Below are 23,875 nucleotides of genomic sequence, written 5' to 3' on the forward strand. Positions count from 1 at the left end.
TGCTCAGCATTTGGAGGCAGCTCAGTCGGAGGTAAGGATGATCAATGTGAGCAGGCCCACAGTCTTACTCTGTCTGTTGTGTGCCTCAGGGATGGCTGCGGGATCTCTGCTGCAGACGCAAAGAACTTTGCTCTGAAGGATGGAGACCCCCATGCTGGTGGCAACCTGAGCGACTCGTCCAGCGGGGAATCCAGCAGCGAGCAGCAAAGGAAGCGAGGGCCGTCCCCGTCCCGAGTGCGTTTCGAGGATGAGTCTGCGCGAGATGCCGAGGTCCGCTACTTGGAGCGCCTGCAGCTGCGTCAGAAGCGGGTGTTGGATTCCGTCCTCCTGTCTCTGGGCCGCGGCCCGCTGGTCTCCAAACCGGACCTTTCGGATTACATCAACGGTGAGCTTCACCGCAAAGAGAGCGGCGGTGGCGGTGGCAGCAAACCCGGCTGGGAACAGCAAGGCAGCAGGGGGCGCTCCGAGAAGAGGAAGCCTTTGGTGGTCAACGAGGAAGGCAAGTGCAGCGCATGCGGGTCTTACGTCAGGAATCTGGCAGCCAGTCAGAACCCAGATACCGGAGCAAAGCAGACTGCGAAGAGCGTGCATCAGTCTTGCAACATCCCCCGAGAAGGTAAGGAGCTAGTTCGGGCCAATGAAAACAAAGAGCTCAACGCTACCCAGGAGGACTCGCGAACCAGGGCTTTGGGTCCCAAAGGAACTCCGCTGTGGATACTTCCTTCCCGCCAACGTGTTTACACAGAGCGCATCAAGGAGACGTACATAGGGGAAGTGACTTGCATAGATGAGGTGGATTCTGCTCTGGACAGCACCACGGATACATCGGACAGCTACAGGACAGACAGCGAGGAGGCTGGCGCCAGCAGCCAACGGTCAGTGGTCAAAAGCTCCCGGCACGGTGGGCCTGGTCTGGATCCCAGGCCGTTTTCCCCTTCAGAGGGGGAAGCCAAGAACAGGAAGGCCAACGGGGAGAGGCCCAGAGCAGATGGCAGCTGCCGTGCTAGTGGAGGGGAAATTGAATCGAGTGCTAATCAAGCCAACGACTGTTCCTTGAAGGGGGCCTCTGAAGTCAGAGATCAGGTGACCAAAACGGCAGCCGGTAAGGCAGAAGCCTTTCCCAGAAGCAGCCAGCCGGTAGATCTGTATCAACAGGTGAAGAAAGGCAGGATGCAGGAACATCCAAAGCTGTCCAAGGCCCCATTAAAGCAATCCGCACCCACCTCCCACCCTCAGCAGTTGCCTTCCCATCTGGTCCCTGATGGTGCCGCAGGCTCCGTGAACAAGAAGCCGGTGGAAACTTCCAACCGAACTCGTAGGCCAACGAACAATTTAAGTCAAGCCAAGCAAGAGCAGGGCCCTTCCCAGCAGCTAACTGAAGAGATGAGTGCCGGCTACAACTTTGCTTACCGAATTCCTGCGCCGCCCACCACTGGAAAAGCCCACCCTTCCCCTATGCCTTACAGGAGGGCTGCTCTGAGCGGCAGCCACAAGCTCACTAGCCAGGATCCTGGGCGGGTGGACCAAGCCAATGAACTATCAATTTACTCGGCCTCCCCTAATAGCTTCCAGAATGTGTGTGTGTCTGGACAGGAGGAGGAGAGTGGGCAGCAGAGTCCAAAGATGCTCTCCAAGAACCAGCTCCTGGCCTTGTCCACCAACAACTGCAACAACACATATGCCAAGCACGAGCCAAAAACCTTAGTGACTGCTACAGTGAAGAGCAGAGAGGAGCAGCTCCAGGAGAGACAGAAGCTGGAAAAAAATCAAGGTAAGAGGTGATGTTGCCCCTTGGACAACTGTAGGGAGGGCATCATGGTAGGCCGTCCAGCAAGGCAGTTCAGAATTTGTACTCCAGATAATTTGTGCAAGTAAGATTTATTTATTCAGAGTTATTGAACTTGCATGGATTTGCTTATTTTGCATGCCTGACCCTGACTGTGAATACAGTATTTAAGTTTTTCCGCAAATTTTGATTAAGGGTACCTTTAGGTGAGTGAAAAGGAACCAAGAGCTAAGCAAAGGGGGGGGGGGAAGCATCCTCCATGAACTTCCTTTTAAAGCAACCTAAATTTTGGTGCTCATCACAGGATCTTGCAGCAGCAAATTTCGAGGTTTAATAAGGTGGCATGCGCATAAGAAAAAAACCGTGGTGCCTTTGTGGGTATTTCCTCTTGCTTTCCAAATCTGCTGTTGCAACCAGGACTAGAAAGCCTATTTTCAGGGGCAGGGAATGTGGAGACGCCCAAGATGCTGTCCCAAACTGGGCACCTGTGAATTGCAGAAGATCACCTGTTTTAGCGGACGAGGAATGCAAATGAATTACCTGTTTCAGCATTAAAACATAGCTCCAGTTACCAAGCAGTTACAAAACACCTGAATAGTAGTTATGATTTCTTTTATATGAAAAAGAGCCAATAAACACCTTGGTTTCCAGGTGTCAGTTGGAAATTTAAGTAGATCTTAGCATGCCTGAAAAGTTAGGTTTTTCTCAAAAATTACCAGGCTTTAATTAAGTTTAGTCACATGTCACATAACAGAGACAGTTTCTGGAAAACCCCATTTTCCACTAGATACAAATTCCTCACATCTTGATTCAAAATGGCCATGCTTGTTCTTCCCTAGTTCTTTCAGAGAATTCTCCAAAAAAGCTTTTAGCAGGCTCATTCTTTCCAAGTAATTCCCTGCAGATGTTTTTTGCTCCTCCAGAGGAGCTAAATGAGCCCTATTCAGCAGTCACAACCAAATGGCACACTAGTCGTGCTGTTGATGTAGCTTGTGTATCGTTTTTGTGGACATCATAGTTGCCAAACTGCAGTGATGTGCCTGTTGCACATAACTTCTGCTTCTACTGGAGATGTGCTTTAGTCAGACCTTAGCATGAGGGTGATGGAAAGCACAAAGTTTGGTCACTGAAAATGTAATCGTTAAGACTTCTCTTCATGATTCAGAACCTTACTTTCCCCCTGCTCCGTGTTTAACCCATTTCTGCAAAACCTGTTTATTTAACTTAAAAGGTTAAAAGTCATTACGTCCTCACAAGCAATTGCAGTTGGGGTGTAAGGAGTGAAGCAAAGAATTTGCAGGATTCTCAGCATCCTCACCAAACTACAAGCTTTGGGGGGTGCATGGGGGAAGAGATGGCTGTCAGATAGTACAAAACTTAAGTGTGTAAGGGTAAGATGTACCCTTAGATTTCCAAAGCCAGATTCCTACTCTAGCCTGGGTAGCATCTGATATGAGATTGGGGTGGGGGGGAGAGAACCACGTTTCTTAATAAATAAGAATATGCCCAGGCACATTAGCTGATGGTGCAAGTCCACCCCCAGGGTGTGTGTCTGTTTTTTTAAAGCAGAGGCCATTGGAAGTGTCTGTGTTGTTGCAACAGGTCCACTGTCTTCTGCCGCCCCTGGTGTTCCCCCTATTGCTGCCAATGCCATCACTTCTGCTGCCATTAGTATCTCACCAACAAGGGAGGAGACCAACTTGACAACCCCAGCTCCGCCAATCCGTAGGGAAGCTCCAGCCGCCGAGGCTCCAAAGACAAAGCCATCGAGTGCAGCCCAGTGGTGAGTAAACATGCCCTGCTGCACATTGCCATGAAGCAATGGGCTTGGGGGGCAGCCGTTAGATCAAGCCTTTTCTAAAGTCAGGACCCGCAAGGGGCCTCTGGCGGCTTGCACCTCCGTTCCGGAATTTCCTTTTGTTCTGATGGAGAACTAGCCACAGCTCAGATCTGATAGCACAAGACCTTTCTTCAAACTGGTGATGTAGCCAAATAGTGTTTCATCAGTGCATTGGGAGGGTTTTTCTTACTTTCCTTGAAGTTGCAAGAAAGGAGATTCCGACTAAACCTCAGGAAGAACGTTCTGATGGTAAGAGCTGTTCGACAGTGTGACGGTCTCCCTTGGGAAGTGGTGGACTCTCCTTCCTTGGAGGTTTTTAAGCAGAGGTTGGATGGCCACCTGCCATGGATGATTTAGTCGAGATTCCTGCATCGCAGGGGGCTGGACCAGATGACACTCAAAGTCCCTTAAAAAAAAAAGGGTAAAGGACCCCTGACAGTTAATTCCAGTCGCAAACGATTCTGGGGTGGCGGCACTCATCTCGCTTTACAGGCCGAGGGAGCCGGCCTTTGTCCGCAGACAGTTTTTCCGGGTCATGTGGCCAACATGACTAAGCCACTTCTGGCAAAACCAGAGCAGTGCATGGAAACTCCATTTACCTTCCCGCCGGAGCGGTACCTATTTGTCTACTTGCGCTGGTGTGCTTTCAAACTGCTAGGTTGGCAGGAGCAGGGACCGAGCAACAGGAGCTCACCCTGTTGTGTGGATTCGAACCAGCGACCTCCTGATCGGCAAACCCTAGGCTCAGTGGTTTAGACCACAGTGCCACCCGCGTGAGAGGGTCCCTTACAGCTCTACAATTGTATGATTCTTTGAATAAAATGCCAGCTCTTCCACTCCTTCAGTGCTGCAACCTTTCCTTCACCCAGATGCAGCCAGGTCTGCAGGTGCCCTCTGCTCTCTCAGCCTGGGCTGTTCCCTCTCGCTGCCGGTTAGCACAGCCCTGTGGCGCTGCCAGCTGGCTCTAGACCTTGCCACTCTCCCTGCTGCTTTTGCCCTCTCACTCCCCACCCCCACCCCTCAAATCCGCCTTGGCCTGCTTCTCCCTCCCTGCCAAAATCTCCAGAGAGCTGTTGCTATGGTTACCTTTCTGAATCAACGGAAATTTAAGGCTTTTCCATCTTACCCAGGGATTATATCGAAAATGCTGTAATGGCGCACAGTATTGTTTTCTCCAGTAGAAAGTTTTTAGAGAAGTCCAGTTTCATACCAGCCAAATTTAGCAGAGTAAACTGTTGGGCACAATTCAGTTAATGTTGTTATCTAGTTACTTGACATGGTGAGTAAAGTAATTGGAGCATATGCAAACTTCATATAGCGTTTGCTAGAAGCATGGTGGTTTTTAAGTGACTGCCATGGGTCCTTTCCTTCCCCTTGATTTAAAACATCATTGCATTGTAGAATCGCAGAGTTGGAAGGGACCAGGAAGATCATCTAGTCTAACCCCCTACAATGCAGGAATCTTTGCCCAACATGGGACGTGAACACACAACCCTGAGATTCTCTAGAAAAGGGGAGGTTATGTCTGATAAGTGAGGGGTGGGCATCCCTACACATGCCCACGCCCACACAAACATGCACACACTGCCACCTGTCCTAATGATCGCTTATTTTTGCTAGTCTGTAGGCTATAGCAGCCAGATCTCAAAAATCTGTATGCATTCTTGAAAGCCCCGGGTTTGGGCACACCCTGATAAGAAAACAGAATCATTGGCAGGATACAGCAGCTCGTTTTTCAGCCGCAGACAAAGTCAATGGGGTACAGGAGAGGTAGAAGAATTCTGAAGCCGGAATGGGGAGAAGTAGGAAGAGCACATAGAACATGGATTGGTAGGTTATGGTGTCTCTCTGTCCTGGATCTTGTGGACCTCCCTCAGGGTCTGTAATAGGATGCATCCCTTCCGCTCCCTCCCCTTCCCAGTTTCTGTGGCTCTTGGGCTTGGCAATCAGAAGGTCGGATGTTCAAATCCCTGTGACGGAGTGAGCTCCCGTTGCTCTATCCCAGCTCCTGCCAACTAGCAGTTTGAAAGCATACCAGTGCAAGTAGATAAATAGGTACCAGTGCAGCGGGAAGGTAAACAGCGCTTCCATTCGCTCTGGTTTCCGTCGCATTGTTCCGTTGCAGCAGAAGCGGTTTAGTCCTGCTGGCCACATAACCCAAAAAGCTGTCTGTGGACAAACGCCGGCTACCTTGGCCTGAAAGCGAGATGAGTGCCACAACCCCATAGTTGCCTTTGACTGGACTTAACCATTCAGGGGTCCTTTGCCTTACCTGTGGCTGCACATCCATGTAAACTTTTTCACAAAGCTTAAATATGCGTTGTTGCAATTTATGCCGTGCTACTCTTGCCTCTTGTTTCCATTCTCCTTTTCTCTCTTCCGTCTCTACTGTCAAAATGACCACAAGCTTCTTGGGGTTCTCTCGTCCTTGCTTACCTAACCATGTAAAGTTTCTTCCATACTGATTCGGCTATAGAGATAACAGAGTCCTGTGGCCACAATAAATAAAAAAATCCTTTCATCATCATCATCATCATCATTTTTAATTTGTATACCGTCTTTCTATCTTACAATGTTCAAGGCAGTTTACAAGCTGAAGAAACAAAAATGTACATCTTATAACAATCTATTGCAATACAAAAATGTGATAATAAAACATAACTTTAAAATAGACAACCTCCATCAAAAAAGTAACATTCAACAATCATTAGAATAGTATTAAATAATAACAACAACATATAAAAGTTAAACAGAAATCCATTCAACAGTTACAATAAATAATTTCTAAACTATAATCAATAAAACAATGGCAAGCCACAGTACATAAAATAATACAATACAAATTGAGAAGCAGAGGGTAGAGGGTGGGGCAAGGCAGGTGGAAGGAGGCCTTGCCTGACGAAGTCTCTCCCCTTGCAGTTCTTCCTCCAGGATCAGCTCCCTTATGAGGAGTCACAAGGGAAGGCTTGATACGGTTATCCGGACAAATGAGATTTTCTGGTTAGCATTCAAACACAGAAACATTTGCCTTCAAACCAGCTTGCTTGCTTCTAGGTGCTGAGGAGTTTCCTCAGAAGTGAATCTACACATGAGCGGACCTAGGGGGTCTTTGTAAGTTGGCCCCCACCGAGGGCGCAGGCCCAGGGGAGCACAAAAATCACGTCTCTCCACTCTGGCTCCCAGTGGCTAGGAGGGAACCTAGCAGAGGCAGACAGGCAGGCAGAGGGACGACAGAGGAGGAGGAGTTGGGGCAGGCAGAGCAGAGCAGACCTCGACACAGAGGAAGTCGCTGGCGGAGCACAAAAGGCGATAAAAAGCAAACCTTTTGAGTTTCTGGTCCGTAGTCCCTCCGGGCTTTGGAGGCTCTGATACAGTTCCTTGCCTCGGGTGCAAGGGAGCCTAGGTATGCCTCTGGTTCTACAGGAGGGAATCCACCAAGTTCAAAATGCTTTTATTCTCGCTTCTCATGTTGCTTTCATAAAGGCGCCCATAACCACGTTTCACAAGGCACACTTCCTCATGCTTAGAAATGGAATGTGTGTGGCTGGTGTGGACGAGACGAGACACACATACAGTTCAAAGGGAATGCCGCTCCAAGTTTCTGAAGTTCAATTTCGTTTTAAACTTGTTAACTCATTAAGTGCATCATGCGGCCCTAACCGTTTGGCCAGAATAATACGCAGAATGAGGAGCAAGCCAGGTGCAACGTTTTGCATAAGCAATTAATATGCATTTACTTAAAAGAAAACAGAGGCTGCTGGGAAGCAAGCAAAATTTGGACCACTGTAAGTTTGAAAGGTTTTAAAAAACCCTTTTCTCCCCGTCTCCCCTCCCCCGCTGCCCCCTCTGCTGTTAGCCGTGGAAGAAAGATGCCATTGGGACAGGTGAGGCAGCATCTGTCAGGAGGTGGCTGTATCTGACAGGGCCCCTCTTCTCAGAGGAAGACAGTATTGCCCGGTGAATTGAGGACTGTGGGCGTTTGCCTGCTGCTAAGGCTTTGTTACGAAGGCCCCTTGCATTTGAAGAAGGTCTCTGTAGAAGCTGTGATTTCCTGTGGGTCTTCGTTGCGCAGATTGAGAAAAACGAGTCTGGTAAACTCCTGAGAGCCAATGTGCCCATTGAGACTCCATTCCGCCAGTCTTCAGCCACTTCAGGCTTTGTGTGCATATTGGCATTTTGAGTGTTGAAAGAAAAACTGCTGTATGGGCATGATAATTTGGCTTAACTTTCTGCCTGGTGAACTTAGGGGGTTTGTTGTTGTTGTTTTATGCTTTTAAAATTGGAGAGCTCCTAAACCAGGGGACACAATTTAATGTTAGTGAGGAAGACTGGGGAGAAGACAAGGGCAGCCAGTGTTCAAAGACCTATATTTGGACATGTTCAAAAATAAATTGGGGCGGTTGGAAGAGCACATGACTATGCACTGAGCACACATTTAAAACATGTGTGTCCCTCTCCCCCAAGGAATCCTGGAAACTGTAGTTTACTCCCCCAGCTGTCATTCCCAGCACCCTTAAGCAAACTACAGTTCTCTGGATTTTTTGGGGAGAGTAAGTGTGCTTTAAATGTGCTTAGGGCGTGCACAGCCTATCTTTAAGAGTACGTGTTCCAATTCTCTTCTTTCATAAGGTCAGTCTCCCACACTTTTTACCCAAAAGGATTTATGCCTTTGGCTTCACACCTAATACCCTTTGTCCCAGTCAGTGTGCAGATTGGTTGGCCACAGATATAGGTGCTGTCATCATTGCGTGAGAAATAAGAGATGGGATGGGAGATAGACTGCATCCCTTGCCCTCCTTCCGTGATGGTCCTTGATTCAGGCATGAAGTCCACTGCCTGCAGTCTCAGATTGCATGCAGGAAAATACTAATTTCATGAAGCTGAGCATCTAAGGGGGAAAGTCTGTGGTCACAGAGTGGCATCATTCCATTCCTTGGCACCTCTGCAACAAAAGCCCTGAAAGCCCTTCAGTTTTAGAATGGAACTGCTGGAGGGAACTGTACTCTAGGCCTTTTGGTGGCCTTTGCTGTTTTTGTTTGTTTGAAACCTTTGAATGCCTTTTAAAACCTTCCCTCGTGTTTTATTACTGTCGTTTGGTTATTGTGATCTCCGGCAAACGGAGCTGGGAGTTATCCCTGACTCTTAAACTGGCCTGGCGGACTTCTTTTGCCTTCCAGCAAACCCCTGGAGATCTACCCGGAGCCAAAGAAGAAACTGTTTGCCAAGAAAGGTGGCTCCTCTTCCTCCTCTTCTGCATCAGGACTGAAGAAGTTCTTCTCCGCTCTGAGTCAGAGCACCAAGCAGAGGCTGGGCAGGTTCCGCTGCTACAGCATGGAGCAGATTTGTGCCCCAGAGCCGGGAGCTGCAGCGTCCACTGAGGAGCCAGGCCCAGGCGCCACCAGCACACCCAAAATGAAGAAAGCGCCTTCCCTGCAGTCCTTGCAGCTGGTGAGTCCAGAGGCTGCATCTCATGATCAGTGGCCGGAGGCCTTTTTGGCTGGGGTGTGCATGTCGGATCTTTGCCCGGTCCCGTCCCTGCAGGCCAACTTTGAAAGGTTGGTGGGGCGAACCACCTGCACAGCCAGTCCACCCGGCTTCAGCTCTCCCACCTATCAGCTGAGGGCCTGGAGAGCTGAAGTTCACTTTGTACAGACATTGGCTGCGCAACTGAGTTCTTCCCTGTGGGAGCTGCCTTGTGCAGCTGATGCAGCAGGCTTTGGTTCTCCTGCCAAAGTCTGCTTTCCCTTACCAGTGCACAGTCAGGAGCGCCCTTAAAGGCTCCCCATTGTGCATCGGCAGGCCGCGTCTCTACCTGTACAACCTCAGATGTGGAGAAGTGGAGGAAAGCCTTGCAGGCCAAATTTGGCCTTCAGGTCAGAGGTTTCTCCACCCTTGCACTAGGTGGCTTAGATCTGGGACTTCCAGAGGCAGGAAAAACTCAGCCTACTTTATGTAAGGCAGCGACTATCATTCAGGGGTGTCATGGTGGGGAACCTCTTCTCAAAAGACAGTTTGCCCCTCTCCACTGATTCCATCTTGCAGACATTATAGAGTCCCTAAGGAAGTTGGACAGCTCCTTGTACGCTTCCTCCTGCCGCTAAGCTGGTGCCAAACGTCTTGCTCTGCTTTCCTTTGGACCACAGCAGGAAGGCTGAGAGGGGAGACTTGTTGTCTGGTCAGCCCAGGACCTCCACAAACACTGCCCCGGCTTGCAGCCTGTGGAGGTCCCTTCAGTCCTGCTAATGCAGTAGTTTGACTTCACCCCCAGAGGCACACTCCATTGTCTCTCAAGGCGGACTGATGCCCACAACAACAGCCTTTAACCTTTTCAGGCCCGGGAAGCATATTTTAGCCTAAACATGCGTTTAAGGTTTTTTAAACATATATTTGTGCGGTCATTGAGCTGTTGGCAAGGCCACCCTTAAGCCAGGCTGCGGCCCAGAAGTGGGGACCAGTGTTTGTAGTTATTTTCTCAGTTCCCCAGTACAATGGTGAAGCCCAATAGTTCTGGCCAGAGTCCCAAGTTGCACTGCTATACATGCCCTACCGTAGAAGCAGCCAATTTGGTGCCCACAGTATGCCCTTAGGCTGCAGCTTCTTTGTAAATTCCAGTACAAACTGCTCCATGCCTCCCGGACTACTGTGCAGATTAAAAAGGAGTTATAGCCACTGCCTTTCATACTGTCCAAACATTCAGTCAGATCCAACATATTTGGGATTGGAAATGACAATTGTTAGGCTTTCTTTGCCCGGTGTCTGCTTTTTTTAAAAGCAGAATCCCGGGGTTAGTTTTCTCAACCCTTGCTCTGGCTCAGCTCTTTCATTCTCCCGCTAGGTGTCACCATTCCGCCAACCAAGAAAAGCCTCTTCTGTTCAAAATCTGCATTCCTTACTGGGCAAGGCTGACCGGTCCAGTCTCTATGCACTAGGGGAACCAAAGGAGGAGGAAGCTGCTCTAAACAGGTAATGCTGAAAATCCTAAATCTCCCATTTTTGTCATTTCTTCTGAAACACTGTGAAAGCAGCAGATTATGCTATGCCTGGTTATTGCGGCATCTGGGATGGCGTGTTTGACCTTACAACTCACTCACACTTGGCTGTAAGCGACACATTATATATGCAGTAGTATCATTCAGAATGGGAGCCAGCGGGTGGCCTTTTCGGCAATAAACACGGAAGAACAGACCCATTCCTGCCCCTGATCATTGATTATGTATGTTCTGAAGGAAATTGGACATCTTAAAATGTGCCTGCCCTGTGGGTGAACCAGCCTATTTCTGCTCCATGTCACTTTTGCACATGTTCTTTTTCATCCACATTAAAGGTAAAGGGACCCCTGACCATTAGGGCCAGTCGTGGCTGACTCTGGGGTTGCAGCGCTCATCTCGCTTTATTGGCCGAGGGAGCTGGCATACAGCTTCCGGGTCATGTGGCCAGCATGACTAAACTGCTTCTGGCAAACCAGAGCAATGCACGGAAACGCCATTTACCTTCCCGCTGGAGCAGTACCTATTTATCTACTTGCACTTTGACGTGCTTTCGAACTGCTAGGTTGGCAGGAGCAGGGACTGAGCAACGGGAGCTCACCCCAGCATGGGGATTCGAACCGCCGACCTTCTGATCGGCAAGTCCTAGGCTCTGTGGTTTAACCCACAGCGCCACCCGCGTCCTTCATCACGTCCCTTCATCCACATTACTCTGCTGCTAATTTTTATTTTTAACAAAATTCACATTGGCTTGGTTTCAGTAGAACTGGCTGGATGTTACGTGCTTGAGCATTGGGTTTGTTTGTCGCCACCCTCTCCTTCCTTCCTTCCTTCCTTCTCCCGTGTTACTCCTAGGAAGCGATCAGAAGTTTCGTTTCCATTGTCAAACCTTAAAACGGTTGCTAATTTTAAGTATGGTTTACAGAAACAGGCCAGCTTCGTACGCTGCAGAATGAGGTTGCTTCATTTCCCTGTCACATAATTAGGACTAACCGTGGTTTGCCTAGTCGGCAGGTTGAAACTACATATAATTTAACAGAAGCAATAGCCACACTGGAGGAAAAGAGGGAAAGTTCGTGCACACAATGCTAAGCCCGCGTTTAGAGTTGTGTCTGAGTTGGGCCATTTAAATATGCATTTCCTGCTTGCACCAGTATTCCTTCCTTTTCCCAGGAACGCAGGTGCCCCACATCGGCGGTCCCTCAGCGTGGAGGACATTGGCTCCCCCAACTTGGCGAGAACCGTCGGGCGAGTGGTGGAAGTTTTCCCAGACGGAACAAGCCAGCTGGAGTTGCAGCACCGCCCAGAGGGCAACTTCGGATTTCGTGTCTCGTCAGGAAATGGCCGTCCTGACACAGGTATATGTTCAGTGCAGGGCAGAGGGGCAGAACCTCAGGCCCTCTGTGCTTCTGTTACTGGCGTCTGAGCTTTTCCCAGGCCCCACCTTGCCCTGGCCCTTCCTCCCCCAGGTGTTTTTGTCTGGCTGGAGTGTGTCCTTGAACTATTCTGTCAGGCACAGAATGTCCAGAGTGAGGAATTAGCTCTTTGTTGTCAACAGCAGACTTATAATTACAGGTAGGTAGCCGTGTTGGTCTGCCATAGTCGAAACAAAAGAAAATGAATTTAAAAAGCTCATACCACGAAAGCTCATACCAATAACTAACTTAGTTGGTCTCTAAGGTGCTACTGGAAGGAATTTGTAAAAAAATTTTAGCAGACTTTTACGTCAGGGAAAGGCATGTCCATCAGTGCTTCGTCTCTAAGCTACTCCTAGGTGTGCACCTGTTTATGCTGGGAAGCAAAGACAGTTGAAATACTCCCCAAACATAAAGGCTTCATCCCTGGTCTCCCATAACTCCCAGTGCATGCACTGTTTTGGGGTGCCCTGATGCGCAAGAGTGCAGCGCAAGCAGAAAAGCAGATTGTGGAACACTCCCTTGTTATGTGAGAGTCCGAGTCAGCCATTTTTTTTAGGCTAAGCCTGTCACAAAGTGGGTCAGATGGCGGGAATAATTGAACACAGATGTTTCCACGTTCTTTTCCCAGGCAGGCTCCTGAGAGTATTGCAATATTTGGGGACTAAGATGACAAATGTTTTTCCTGGCCTTAAGCACTCTGGCTCCAGGAATTAAGTGTTTTCATTGCACTGCCCTGGACTTCAGATACTGTCCCCACCCTAAGAGGTTTCAGATATTATTTGGGGTACAGCTGAAGCTGACCAGTGTCAATTCCTGGCTCCCACTTCCCCGGAAGCCTTTGTGTCATTAAAGAGGTAAAACCTTTCTACAATATATTTGGAGAAGATTCTCCCCAGCCCTCATCCCGTTCCTCCTATCCAAAACTTTTTCTCTTGTGCGCACCTTTGGAATTTGCTTCCTCTGCCCAGCTATGAAATCTATATTAAGCATAAACCCAAGCTGGAGAGGACCTGCTAGATCATAGAATCCAGACTGTGTCACCCGCCCAAATTATCCAGCGCATTGCATGCATTTTAGTGAGGTGGCCTTGTGGGGAGGGTGCTGCAGTGTCCAGCCCCCTCCCTGAATTTTCTCAGAGAAACTTGGAGATAGAGGGCCTCCCCTATGCCCCCATCATCACCACCAAACATGGTGTGCCTGTTTACACTCTTGGTTTCTGGATATGGACTTGTTGGGGGGATGAATTTAGAATGCATCTAAGTTCAACATAATCTAAGAGATGGAAAAGGTACCTGCAATTCCAGAAGGGAAGGGAGTGTTTGTAAGAGCAGAACCAGCATGCTGGCTACACTTCACTTTGGTTTTGTACCTCGTTAGGAGGGAAATATGAGGAATCTCCAACCACGTTTTCCCCCTAGTAAATGCTAATGTTGGCCTTTTGCAGGGGAGAGTCCTCTGCCTGCTGGCTCTGCTCTTACAAACACTCCCTTGTCTTCTGGAATTGCAGGTACCATTTCCATCTCTTAGTGCATCTGAATAGTCCAAAAAGGGGTAATTTTCACTTTCTTCCATTGCTTTTACTGTGCTTTTTCAACAGCCTTTCTGGGCAGGGAGAGGTTCCTTCTGCTGATGCATGCAGGACAACTTCCAGGATTTTGTGGGGCAGCCACAAAGCCTACTAGCTGATAGGGGCATAATCCAGGCACTCCTGCTATGGCCCATGGCCTAGTTGCAGTCTTTGAAGTATGGCTACTCAGGGCTTTATTCCACAGAAATACCTGGAGATACTGGGGGTTGGTCCAGGAACCTTATGTATGCAAAGCAGATAACCTACTGCTGAAGTACAGTCCTTCAGAGCCAGCGTGGTGTAGTGGTTAAGAGCAGTGGACTCGTAATCTGGGGAACCGGGTTCGCGTCTCCGCTCCTCCACATGCAGCTGCTGGGTGACCTTGGGCCAGTCACACTTCTTTGAAGTCTCTCAGCCCCACTCACCTCACAGAGTGTTTGTTGTGGGGGAGGAAGGGAAAGGAGATTGTTAGCCGCTTTGAGACTCCTTAGGGTAGTGATAAAGTGGGATATCAGATCCAAACTCCTCTGCTGCTGCTGCTGCTGCTGCTGCTGCTGCTGCTGCTTCTTCTTCTTCTTCTTCTTCTTCTTCTTCTTCTTCTTCTTCTTCTTCTTCTTCTTCTTCTTCTTCTTCTTCTTCCATCTAAGATTTCCTGCTACTGATTGTGTTTCTCCCGTAACTGTGGCCTCTTATTTTCTTTAACGTTCAATTTGTACAAGTGCATTGTAGACATACCTCAGCAAGCCCCATAACAGCCAAAAATCATTTTGGTCTCTTGGCAAGCATGGGGCTGGAGCAGTTGCTGAGCTTGCCTGGCTTCTGATGGCGCTCTTTTCAGGAGCATTGCTTGTGAAGCTGTTCCCCGGTTGAGAGAGCGTTCCGCAAGCCTCTGAGATTGGAGGCTGACGCTACGTGCTGACACAAAACCTCAGTGCCCATGTATACTTCTCAAGTGTTTTGGAGTGCAATGGCAAAGGCAATGAGAAAGCACGATAGCTTGAAAGATAGTGAAAATAAAGCCTATGTTTCCAGACACTTGAGAATTTGGGCTGAGAACAGATTCTTTGTGAAGAAAGAACCGCAGAAATAAGAAACTCAGCACCATTCAAGCTGTCAGATTAAACACGCATCAATATGGGCCTCAGTTTAGTCTGACCCTCGCAGTTCAGCATTCTTATCAGTGTCGTAAGAATTCACTTCTACATTGCCTTGTTCGTTACCCAGGTGAGGGGCCACCTTTTAAAGAAATGACATAACCAAAGAAACTGTTTTCAAGTCCAGCATCCGGATTTAGGGACCCGGTGTTTATTATAGCTATTGCAGCAGGGCAGAGTTCAACACACCATGCCAGTTTAGAAGGTCTGCCCCAAGGCACTTCAGAACTAAAGCTTATATAGTTGTTCAAACACAGCAAACAAAGGGTCATAAAACATCTTCACATACGTCAGGAAAGGTTACAGGTCATGAGATAGAAAACACATATGGTGTCTTCCTGCCCCCCCCCACTTCCCCTGCTGTCACCTTGGGGGTGACCAGAAGTGCCTAGGCCTTTTGACCGTTTTAGGTCTCGGATATCCCACGTTACCCTGGCAACCTAGCCTTCAGTGGGAGGCAAGAACATCATAAAATCCTCTCCCACTCCTCTTCCTGGGTCTCAGATAGCTTCAGGGATGCTTAATGCATGTGAGTTTTAGCATAGATGGGATATGAAATCTTCTTGCACTACATAAAAAGATTGCCTGAGTGCATCAGCAGTCCTTTCCAACAGCAGGAGGGGGAGGCAGAGGACATGTCAAGGCAGGAGTCTCACCACCAGCAACTTTCTTCGTTTAAGAATTACTGCTCGGGTTCCACGGTTTCTCATTCCCAATCCATCCTGAGCTGTCTGTGTGGAGTGAGAAGAGACACACGCGAGCAGACATAGCGGAGGCATTACTGAAGGGCATGTAGACACATTCCTGATCAGAGCTGCAAGGAGAGAGCTCAGTCGAGCAGCTACAACCCCTTGATGCCTGTACACAGTCCAGTTGGCACACGGTGCTTCAGTGGAAACTTGGAATTGGGGTTTCAGCACCTTGATCCACTGCTGTTGGCATCTCTTATGCGCCGTGATGTGCAGCCAGATGGACACTGGAGTTTAAGGAACCTCCAGATCGGCTGCCACAACAAGGATTTACTAAAACATTGTGTGCAGAGAATCATTCTTACAAGGGTAGCAGTTCATCTTGCATGTGCATCGATGAGCAGGTGTGCACATGTCTCACCAGGCTGCAGGCAGTCAGAAGAGCAAGAGCAGAACTTGCTATCAGCCCAAGTGAGCCCAAAACAGGTGTGTAGTCAAAGCCAGGCAGGAGTTAAAATCTAAGGGAGGGAGCAAAATTCCCAAGCTCAGGAGCAAGCTCAAAGGGCCTTATAGGACCTGGTGAGGCACAATTGCTCATTCGAGTTGGGTAGGCTGGTGCCGCAGTCTAGATGGTACTCTTGAAACCCAGAGCTCAGTCTGCCAGTCTTGCCTTGGGAACAGACCACCGATGGCACAGGAAGTAAGATGCAGGATCCTATTTGTTGGGGGTCTTGGGTTGAGAGATGGCACATGCCACATGAACAGAAGCAGCTGGCCACTGTGCCTCTTCACTGAGTAATAACATCTTGCTTAGGAATGTGACATCAAGACTCTCCCATCCCCAAAATCTCTGGCTGGGGGGACCATTTCATATGCTCAAACCAGGATCCATTGAGACCAAGAAAAGGACGGAGAGGGAGTGATTCTGTTGCTTTGGAACTGAAACCAGGAGACTAGAACTGCCTGCACGAATAGCGCTGGTTGCTTTTTAAAGCTATTTTCATTTTGTTTTCCCGGCAGGCATCTACGTCCAGGAGATGGCAGATGCCAGCACAGCTAAACTGTATGCTGGACTCCTCGGAGTTGGGGACGAAATCCTGGAGGTGAATGGTGCCAAGGTTGCTGGGCTGGGCCTGGCCCAGATCAATGAACTTCTCTTGTGGGCAGACACCCTCTCGGTTAGAGTGCTGAGGCAGAGGCCCGTCCGGCGGTAGCAAAGAAGTGTAACGCTTTCCCTGCACAGTGCAAGGGAGCCTCTCGTGCCTACTGGGCCTGCCTGAGACTTGGAGCAGAGCCCAGCTCAAACCTCCGTACTAATGCCTTTCTGACTTGAATGTGGGCTGTGACACCACCAGCCCTCGGGATGATGCTGCAATGCAAGCCAGTGCGCGCGCTGAATGTTTAATTTATGCAAAGATATGGGTCTCTCTCTTCCCTCCCCCAGCCGCCCCTCTGCAACCAAGGAACAAGAATTAGCAGGGAGTATTGGGGCCCTGAGCTGCTTTCCTGCATATGCGGGATGAAGTGACAGGCATTGCCTTCTCCTTTCCAAATGCACCCATGTTTCCTCTATAAAGTTTGAAGGGTGCTGGGTTGTCTCAAATTGATATGCTAAGCTTAAAAGGCCCTAGGAGATATTTAAGGCACAATTTGACCTTGTTTATGAATTTTGCTCCACCTCGTCATATTGTGCATTTGTTCGGCGCGTTGAAGAAAAGCGCGGACAAAAATCCTAGGAACTGTAATTTACCCTTCACACAGCTACAATTCCCAACACTTAACAAGCTACAGGTATTCTTCGGGGAAAGTCATGTGCTTTAAATGTATAGCGTGCACACAACCAGCCACACTGCCAACAAATATTCACCTCAGGAAGTTTCCAGGAGTTGAGAGTCCAGTGAATCTGTTTTGGATAGCTATGGAAACGGCATCCCTCTGTGAAACAGCATGTAGCCCTTATAGGAGGTTGTAGCTTGCCTGGGCAGACTCCAAATCTCCCTCTGTGCTGTTAACAAGCATCTTACACCAAAAATGTAAATCGCATTGAGATTGAGTTGTCCTGTTGGGGAGCTCAGGGTCCCTGTTGAAGAATCTTCGCCTGCCCACCTGCCCTTGCAAACTGTAATTTCTAAGTTTCTTTACAGAAAGGATCGTAGAACTTGTTCTTTAAAGGGGCTTGACATCTTTACCAGAGAGCCCTCAGCACCCTTGTAAAACATCTGGGTTCTTTAGAGATTCACAGCAGGTTTGAAACCGCTTCATGTTGGTGGTGTACATGTCCCCAAACTGAGGCAGCAGCAAGAGCTGAGTCCTGCTATCGTGAGCAGCAGCCACATTTGCAGTCTGGGAAGCAAAAAGGGTGGATGGCCTTGGTTTTCTTCTTATAGGCAGGCCAGAATCAAGGATTTGAGGCCCCTGCAGATTCCAGTGGCCTGTATTGTTCTGTACTTGGGAAAATTCTTCCTCAGTAGTCTCTAGGCAGCCCTATGGAACTCTAAAAAAGCTAACCTGGCCTTCATGTTCCTACCCGCTTCATTTTCAGCCTACGACAATGTCCTAGCTCTCATGGCATGCTAAACCTGTGTCTGAGCTGTACCATTTCAGCTTGAGGCTGGGGGCTCACTTGATTTAATGTTCCTCCGTACAGAGGAAATCCCTGCCATGTTAGAAAACTAGTGTGCTAAAAAAACCTAGCATGCTAGTTTTCTACATGAAGGGAATTTTTTGTTCAGTTCTGTGACGACCCCCACTTTCATGTCTGAAATGGCACAGCCCAGAGTTTGGTGCACCCTAAGGAGGCGAAGGTCTGAATTTGCTGTCAGGGTGAAGATGTGCCCTCTTGTTGTATGTGTTGAAATCATTTTGCTTTCCTACTAGCCCCAAATACCAGCTTCACCCCTGAGCCTTGCGGCCAAGAGCTGATTGTGACAGGAGAGGATTCTCTTACGACTGTTGTGAACACTCCCATGGGCTGCTCTCGGCAGTGCTGGAAAGCCTCTCTACCTTGTTTTACTGTATTTCTCTGATTAAATTATTTTTTGAGAGAAATTGGTGCTCCTGGTCTTCAGTCGCTGATGGAAGACCGGTTTTGCAAATCGGCACAATCCTTTTTTTATCCTTGCACCCCATCTGTGGGGTAGTCTAGCCATAATGCTGCTTTGCATTTCTTGACCTTTGGGTGTGTGTTTTTTTAAGAAACAAGCAGCGCTCCAGAAAGAAATGGCACCCGCTATGGGAGCTCCAATTGCACATTTCTAAAGCCACTAAAGGTTTCTGAAGTAGTTCAGCTCAGCTCAGTGGGAAGAACAGCTGAGTACAGGGAAGCCTGCAGAGCAACTTTTAATCCAGGGTCTCCACCCAGCACCAGTGGCAAGCATCTTTGGGGAAATGACCGAAGTCTACAGCAGGTGTGCGATGCATCGCCGTCTGTTGCACTATGCTGGGCTCATTGGAACTCACAGAGCCGCAAGAGGCGAGCATGGAGGAGACACGCTGCAAGCCACATGCCATGTTCTGCTGGTGTTTTGTCAGGCTGATGGACTTGGGGAAGACCAGAGCCCAGTCATATCCCCTACAACTTGCAGAAGAAAAACACCTCTTGATGGCTTTGCTGGAAGCTCCCGCTTGGTGTGCCAGATGAACTCTGGGCTTAGCTGTTCAGTACAAACGGATCATTTCAAGCAGGTAAGCCATTGTCAAGGGAGTCAAAGATTTACAGTTTATTTCCTGGCTTTTCCTCCGAGGAGCTGAAGGTGGCGTTGCACAGTTCTTGTCCCTCCTTCCTTGCAGTTGTAACCCTCAACAAACAAATGTCATAAGTTAGACTGAGAGATATTGGCTGGCCCAAGGGGGAGTGGGATTTGAACCTAAATCTCACCAGTCATAGATAATCCTCATCATTGGACTACACTGACTCATAAAAGAGGGGGCACCTATAGCTGTTGCCGTTTTATTAGTGAGGCCATCAGAGTTTTTGATGTAACCACTTAGGGCTCATGCAGCTCTGTGCCTGAATATTGTTGTTTTTTTTGTCCCAGTGCTTTTCCCTCCTTTCCCCAGGACAAAGGGTAAAAAAACCCGCTTGGACACAAAAAGAAGTTTGGATGAGACCCTTAGTTGTGTATTGGATAACAAATGACTATTCCTGCCACTGCAGGCTTTGATAAGTCTCCCCTTTGTCTGACAAATGGCAATATTGAGCAGTCTTGCCCTTCGACTGAAATGTTAATTGTTCGCTGAAGCAGGCAAGAGATCGCCAAAGAAGGATGCTGCTGCCAGATGGACAGCCGGGCTTCCAGAAGCTTCTTTCCTGAAAAAGGACCACGAAGGCAGCCCAATATTAACCCCCCATTTGCCTTTTCCTTAGGTTTTTGCTAACAGATGCTAGAAGTGTTTTGTTTGGACTGGGTGTTTTGGGTTACGATCTGAAGACCTGGCAGAGTGCTGTCTCACTACAGATCACACAGATGCTATTCATTCATTCATTTACTTTATGAATCGCTTCCCATGTGGAATCCTGAAGCAATTTGCAATAGTAACACTATTATTATTATTATTATTACTATTTATTTTAGGGTTGCCATATTTTGAAGAGCAAAAAAGAGGCTGCTATGACGACACTCATTTTAAATACCCCTACTATATGTATAGGGATGCGGGTGGCGTTGTGGTCTAAACCACTGAGCCTTGGGCTTGCCAATTGGAAGGTTGGCGGTTTGAATCCCCGTGATGGGGTGAGCTCCCATTGCTCGGTCCCAGCTCCTGCCAATCTAGCAGTACGAAAGCACACCAAAGTGCAAGTAGATAAGTAGGTACCACTCCGGTGGGAAGGTAAACGGTGTTTCCATGCGCTGCTCTGGTTCGCCAGAAGCAGCTTAGTCATGCTGGCCACATGACCCGAAAGCTGTACGCCGGCTCCCTCGGCCAATAAAGTGAGATGAGTGCTGCAACCCCAGAGTCATCCGCGACTGGACCTAATGGTCAGGGGTCCCTTTACCTTTACTATATGTATGCTATAGAAGCTGTGATATATTGCTGAGGGGAGCAGGAGAAGAGAAGAGGAAAGCAATTCTTCACCCGCCAGTTATGTCCATGTCTCATCCAGAAAGTATAGCCAGAGACATTTTGGCAAATTTAAAAAATCCACCCGGGCAGAAAATTTCCCCCTGAAAAAGAGTACGTGTCCTGGAAAAAGAGGACACATGGCAACCCTAGTTATATGCTGCCCATCTAACTGAGTTGCCCCAGCCACTCTGGGCGGCTCCCAACAAAATGTTAAAAACACAATAAAACATTAACCATTAAAAACTTCCCTGAACAAATGTAAGCAGTTAAAACAATGGCATATAGGAAAACAATTTTTGGAAAACTACCCGTTGCATTGCAGTGATTCTTGCAAGAGTCTCACCCAAATCCAAGAAATGATTTGGCTCCTAATTCTTAGGTCTGAAAGGGACTTGACCTGAGAACCATGATTGTGTTCCAGTGACTCTTTAGTCCAGGGGTCAGCAGACTTTTTCAGCAGGGGGCCAGTCCACTGTCCCTCAGACCTTGTGGGGGGCCGGATTGTATTTTTTTTTTGGGGGGGGGGGATGAATGAATTCCTATGCCCCACAAATAACCCAGAGATGCATTTTAAATAAAAGGACACATTCTACTCATGTAAAAACACGCTGATTCCCCGACCGTCCGCGGGCTGGATTTTGAAGGCGATTGGGCCGGATCCAGCCCCCGGGCCTTAGTTTGCCTACCCATACTTTAGTCAATGGATCCCCTGCCTGGACCCAGCAAGGCTCCTGGGAGTTGCACATCCTGCTTCTGCAAAGCATTCCTATGCCAAAGGTACCCAAAGGCCAGCTGCTTTTCTCTGGAGCCAGCAGGGCCTTAAATTACTTATGGCAAGGCGGGGGGGGGGGAGAGAGATAAGGATTCACCAACACTGGAACCCAGGGGTGAAACTAGGCTTTATTTCACGTGGTTTGAAGACCCAGTCTGGCGCGCGCACACGCAAACACACCCAATGCACATTTGTGCACGCACAGCCTCAATGGCACCCTTCAGGAGGCTTTGCACAGGGCAAACAACCTTGCCTAGCCAGCCCACCCCCACCCCCGTTACAGCACTGCTGGAACCAAACCTTACACGGAGACTCTGCCCTACCCGTTTACATAAGGCAAATCACCCTCTGCAAATGATCTCTCATGCGCACACGCAATCCAGCGCACATGTGCATCCTTTAGAGCACATACGGCTTTATGGCTATCAGCAGATTCAAGGGTGAGCACTTGACAGCTGAGGAGCAGATTTTGGGGAGTATGATCGTTTCGGCCGCAACTATGATTTTAAATGGAGCACGATAGAATTTTGGCATCGCGCAAGGTGCTGCTGAAATTTGATGTTCCAGTGGCCTCTACTTAAGTTGCAAAAGCAACCAAGCAAATAGTGTCTAGGCAAAGAGGACATCAAAGAGGCTTCCCCCGCCCCAGCCCCGCACCTGGGGGGGGGGGATTTTTTTCCCCTTTATTTCCCCCCCAAAAAACTAGGTGCGTCCTATGGACCGGTGCGTCCTATGGGGTGAAAAAAAACAGTATGCCTATAGTGGCAATGGGCAAGTCCTTTTAAAAGAAAATAATTTTTTCAAGTGTTCTGCTGCGACTGCCCCCCCCCTTTTGTGTGCCAAGAGACTGCGTGTGTGTGCGTTTTTTAAAGCGGAGATAAACAGAACTGCCAGCATCCAAGAGAACGAAGATTGAAAAGCGGCTCTGAGTAACTTGCCTCTAGATCTGTGACAATATAAAGCAAGGGAAGGAGCCCTATACACCACCTCAGGCTCCTGAAAGGAAAGGTGGGATACAGACTTGTAAATAAATGAAATAAAAAAAATAAGTTCTGGGCAGAGGATGGCACTGTCATTTGGGATGAGCTTTTGCTAGCGAGACAAAAGGCTGCAAGAGATTTCTGTCCGTTTGCCCTGCCACCAGGGCGGGCGAGGGGATCAGGGCTGCTGCTCCCCCAGCAGCAAGAGGCCCCCTGAATCCTCCCCACCGCCCTGCCCTATTTCCCGCAGCGCATCACATGGCTGGCACCCCATCAGAGGTGCTGCCCCCTCTTTCCTGGAGGGCTTCCTGGTTTTGCTGGCTTTTTCCACAGCCAGCCAGGGCTTGACAGCAGGGAAGGAAGGAGGGAGGGGAGCCTTGCTCCAATTGCCCACGGCTCCCATTGACACACAGCAGAGATCAGGAGGGCGCAGGAGCAAACAAGGCTCTGTGCCAAACAATTCTGGGCTGGCAGCCAAGCCAAGAAGCCACCTGCCCGGTTCCAGCTTTGCCTCGGCACTTCCAGCTGCCTCTCATCCTCCCCCTCCCTTCTTTCCAGGGCTGCTCCTGCTCCCTGGATGAGTAACTTCAGCTTTTTTGTTCTCAGTTTGCCTTCAGAAAGCGCATATTCCAATGCTAATGACTCCAGGGTATCTGGACAGATTGCCTGGCTGGCTGTTCCCTGAAGAGGAGGAGGAGGAGGAGGAGGGAAGAGCTCTCTCGGCTTATTGTGGCGCTTTTCTTCGGAGGAAGGCGCCTGTGAACTAGAACAAAACGGCCTCCCACTCCTCTTCGTTTGAATGGCATCTTGCCTTTTTCTCCTGCCGCCCTGGAGAGCGGGTGGCTGTTTGCAACCGCCCTCTGAGGAAATTCTGGGGGATGCGAGGACAGGGCTGCCCCTCTTTCAGTTGTCCCTGAAGGCTGGGAAGGTTTGAGAGGCTGCCTCTTGGATATATCCTTTCCTCTGATAGTGAACTCAGGTGGTTGAGGGCAAACAGGGACTGAGCCCAAGAAGGGAGGGTGTATAGGGCAAGCACAGGTGAGCAGAGGTCTGCAGAAGTGTCACTTGGAAATAAAAATGGGGGATGTGGGTGGGATTGGGAAAGATTCCCTGGATTTCCCTGGATTATGGAATTATAGAATTGGAAGGACCACTGGGGTCATCTAGTCCAACCTGCCGCAATGCAGGAATCTTTTGCCAACAGGGCTCAAGCTCATAACCCTGAGATTAGTCTCATGCTCTACCAGCTCAGCTATCCCAGATCATAGGCGCCATATCCTAGGGACTGAGCTCCCTTCAGCAGCACCCCCTCCCAAATATTTACTCACAGCTTCTCCTCTCTTGCCCCAGTGGTAGTTCCAGTTCATTGGCCAACCACACTAGCCATGCCTTACTTAAGAGACTTGGTTGTTACCGTATTTTTCGCTCTGTAAGACGCACCAGACCACAAGACGCATGTAGTTTTTGGAGGAGGAAAACAAGAAAAAAAATATTCTGAATCTCAGAAGCCAGAACAGCAAGAGGGATCGCTATGCAGTGAAAGCAGCAACCCCTCTTGCTGTTCTGGCTTCTGGGATAGCTGCGCAACCTGCATTCACTCCATAAGACGCACACACATT

At 48.9% G+C, this 23,875-nt stretch overlaps 2 protein-coding genes across 7 annotated transcripts in view; one reads left to right on the forward strand and one right to left on the reverse strand.

Moving 5' to 3' along the window:
• The window catches only part of KIAA1614, a 41,436-nt gene extending 22,948 nt beyond the window's left edge, over positions 1-18,488 (forward strand). For all 6 annotated transcript variants that reach the window (XM_083621547.1, XM_083621551.1, XM_083621548.1 and 3 more), the window contains 6 exons: positions 90-1,771; positions 3,389-3,569; positions 8,804-9,074; positions 10,462-10,589; positions 11,786-11,970; positions 16,461-18,488. In XM_083621547.1, coding sequence (XP_083477673.1) covers positions 90-1,771; positions 3,389-3,569; positions 8,804-9,074; positions 10,462-10,589; positions 11,786-11,970; positions 16,461-16,654 — 2,641 coding nt within the window. In that variant the 3' untranslated portion in view covers positions 16,655-18,488. The remainder of the gene's footprint in view (positions 1-89; positions 1,772-3,388; positions 3,570-8,803; positions 9,075-10,461; positions 10,590-11,785; positions 11,971-16,460) is intronic.
• Positions 14,864-23,875, reverse strand: part of STX6 (syntaxin 6) — a 29,281-nt gene continuing 20,269 nt past the window's right edge. The window contains exon 8 of the mRNA XM_083621664.1: positions 14,864-19,237. Within this exon, the coding sequence (XP_083477790.1) occupies positions 19,098-19,237 (140 nt within the window). The 3' untranslated portion in view covers positions 14,864-19,097. The remainder of the gene's footprint in view (positions 19,238-23,875) is intronic.

Source organism: Podarcis filfolensis (genome assembly GCF_964270895.1).
Source record: "Podarcis filfolensis genome assembly, chromosome: 6".
Classification (NCBI taxonomy): Eukaryota; Metazoa; Chordata; class Lepidosauria; order Squamata; family Lacertidae; genus Podarcis; species Podarcis filfolensis.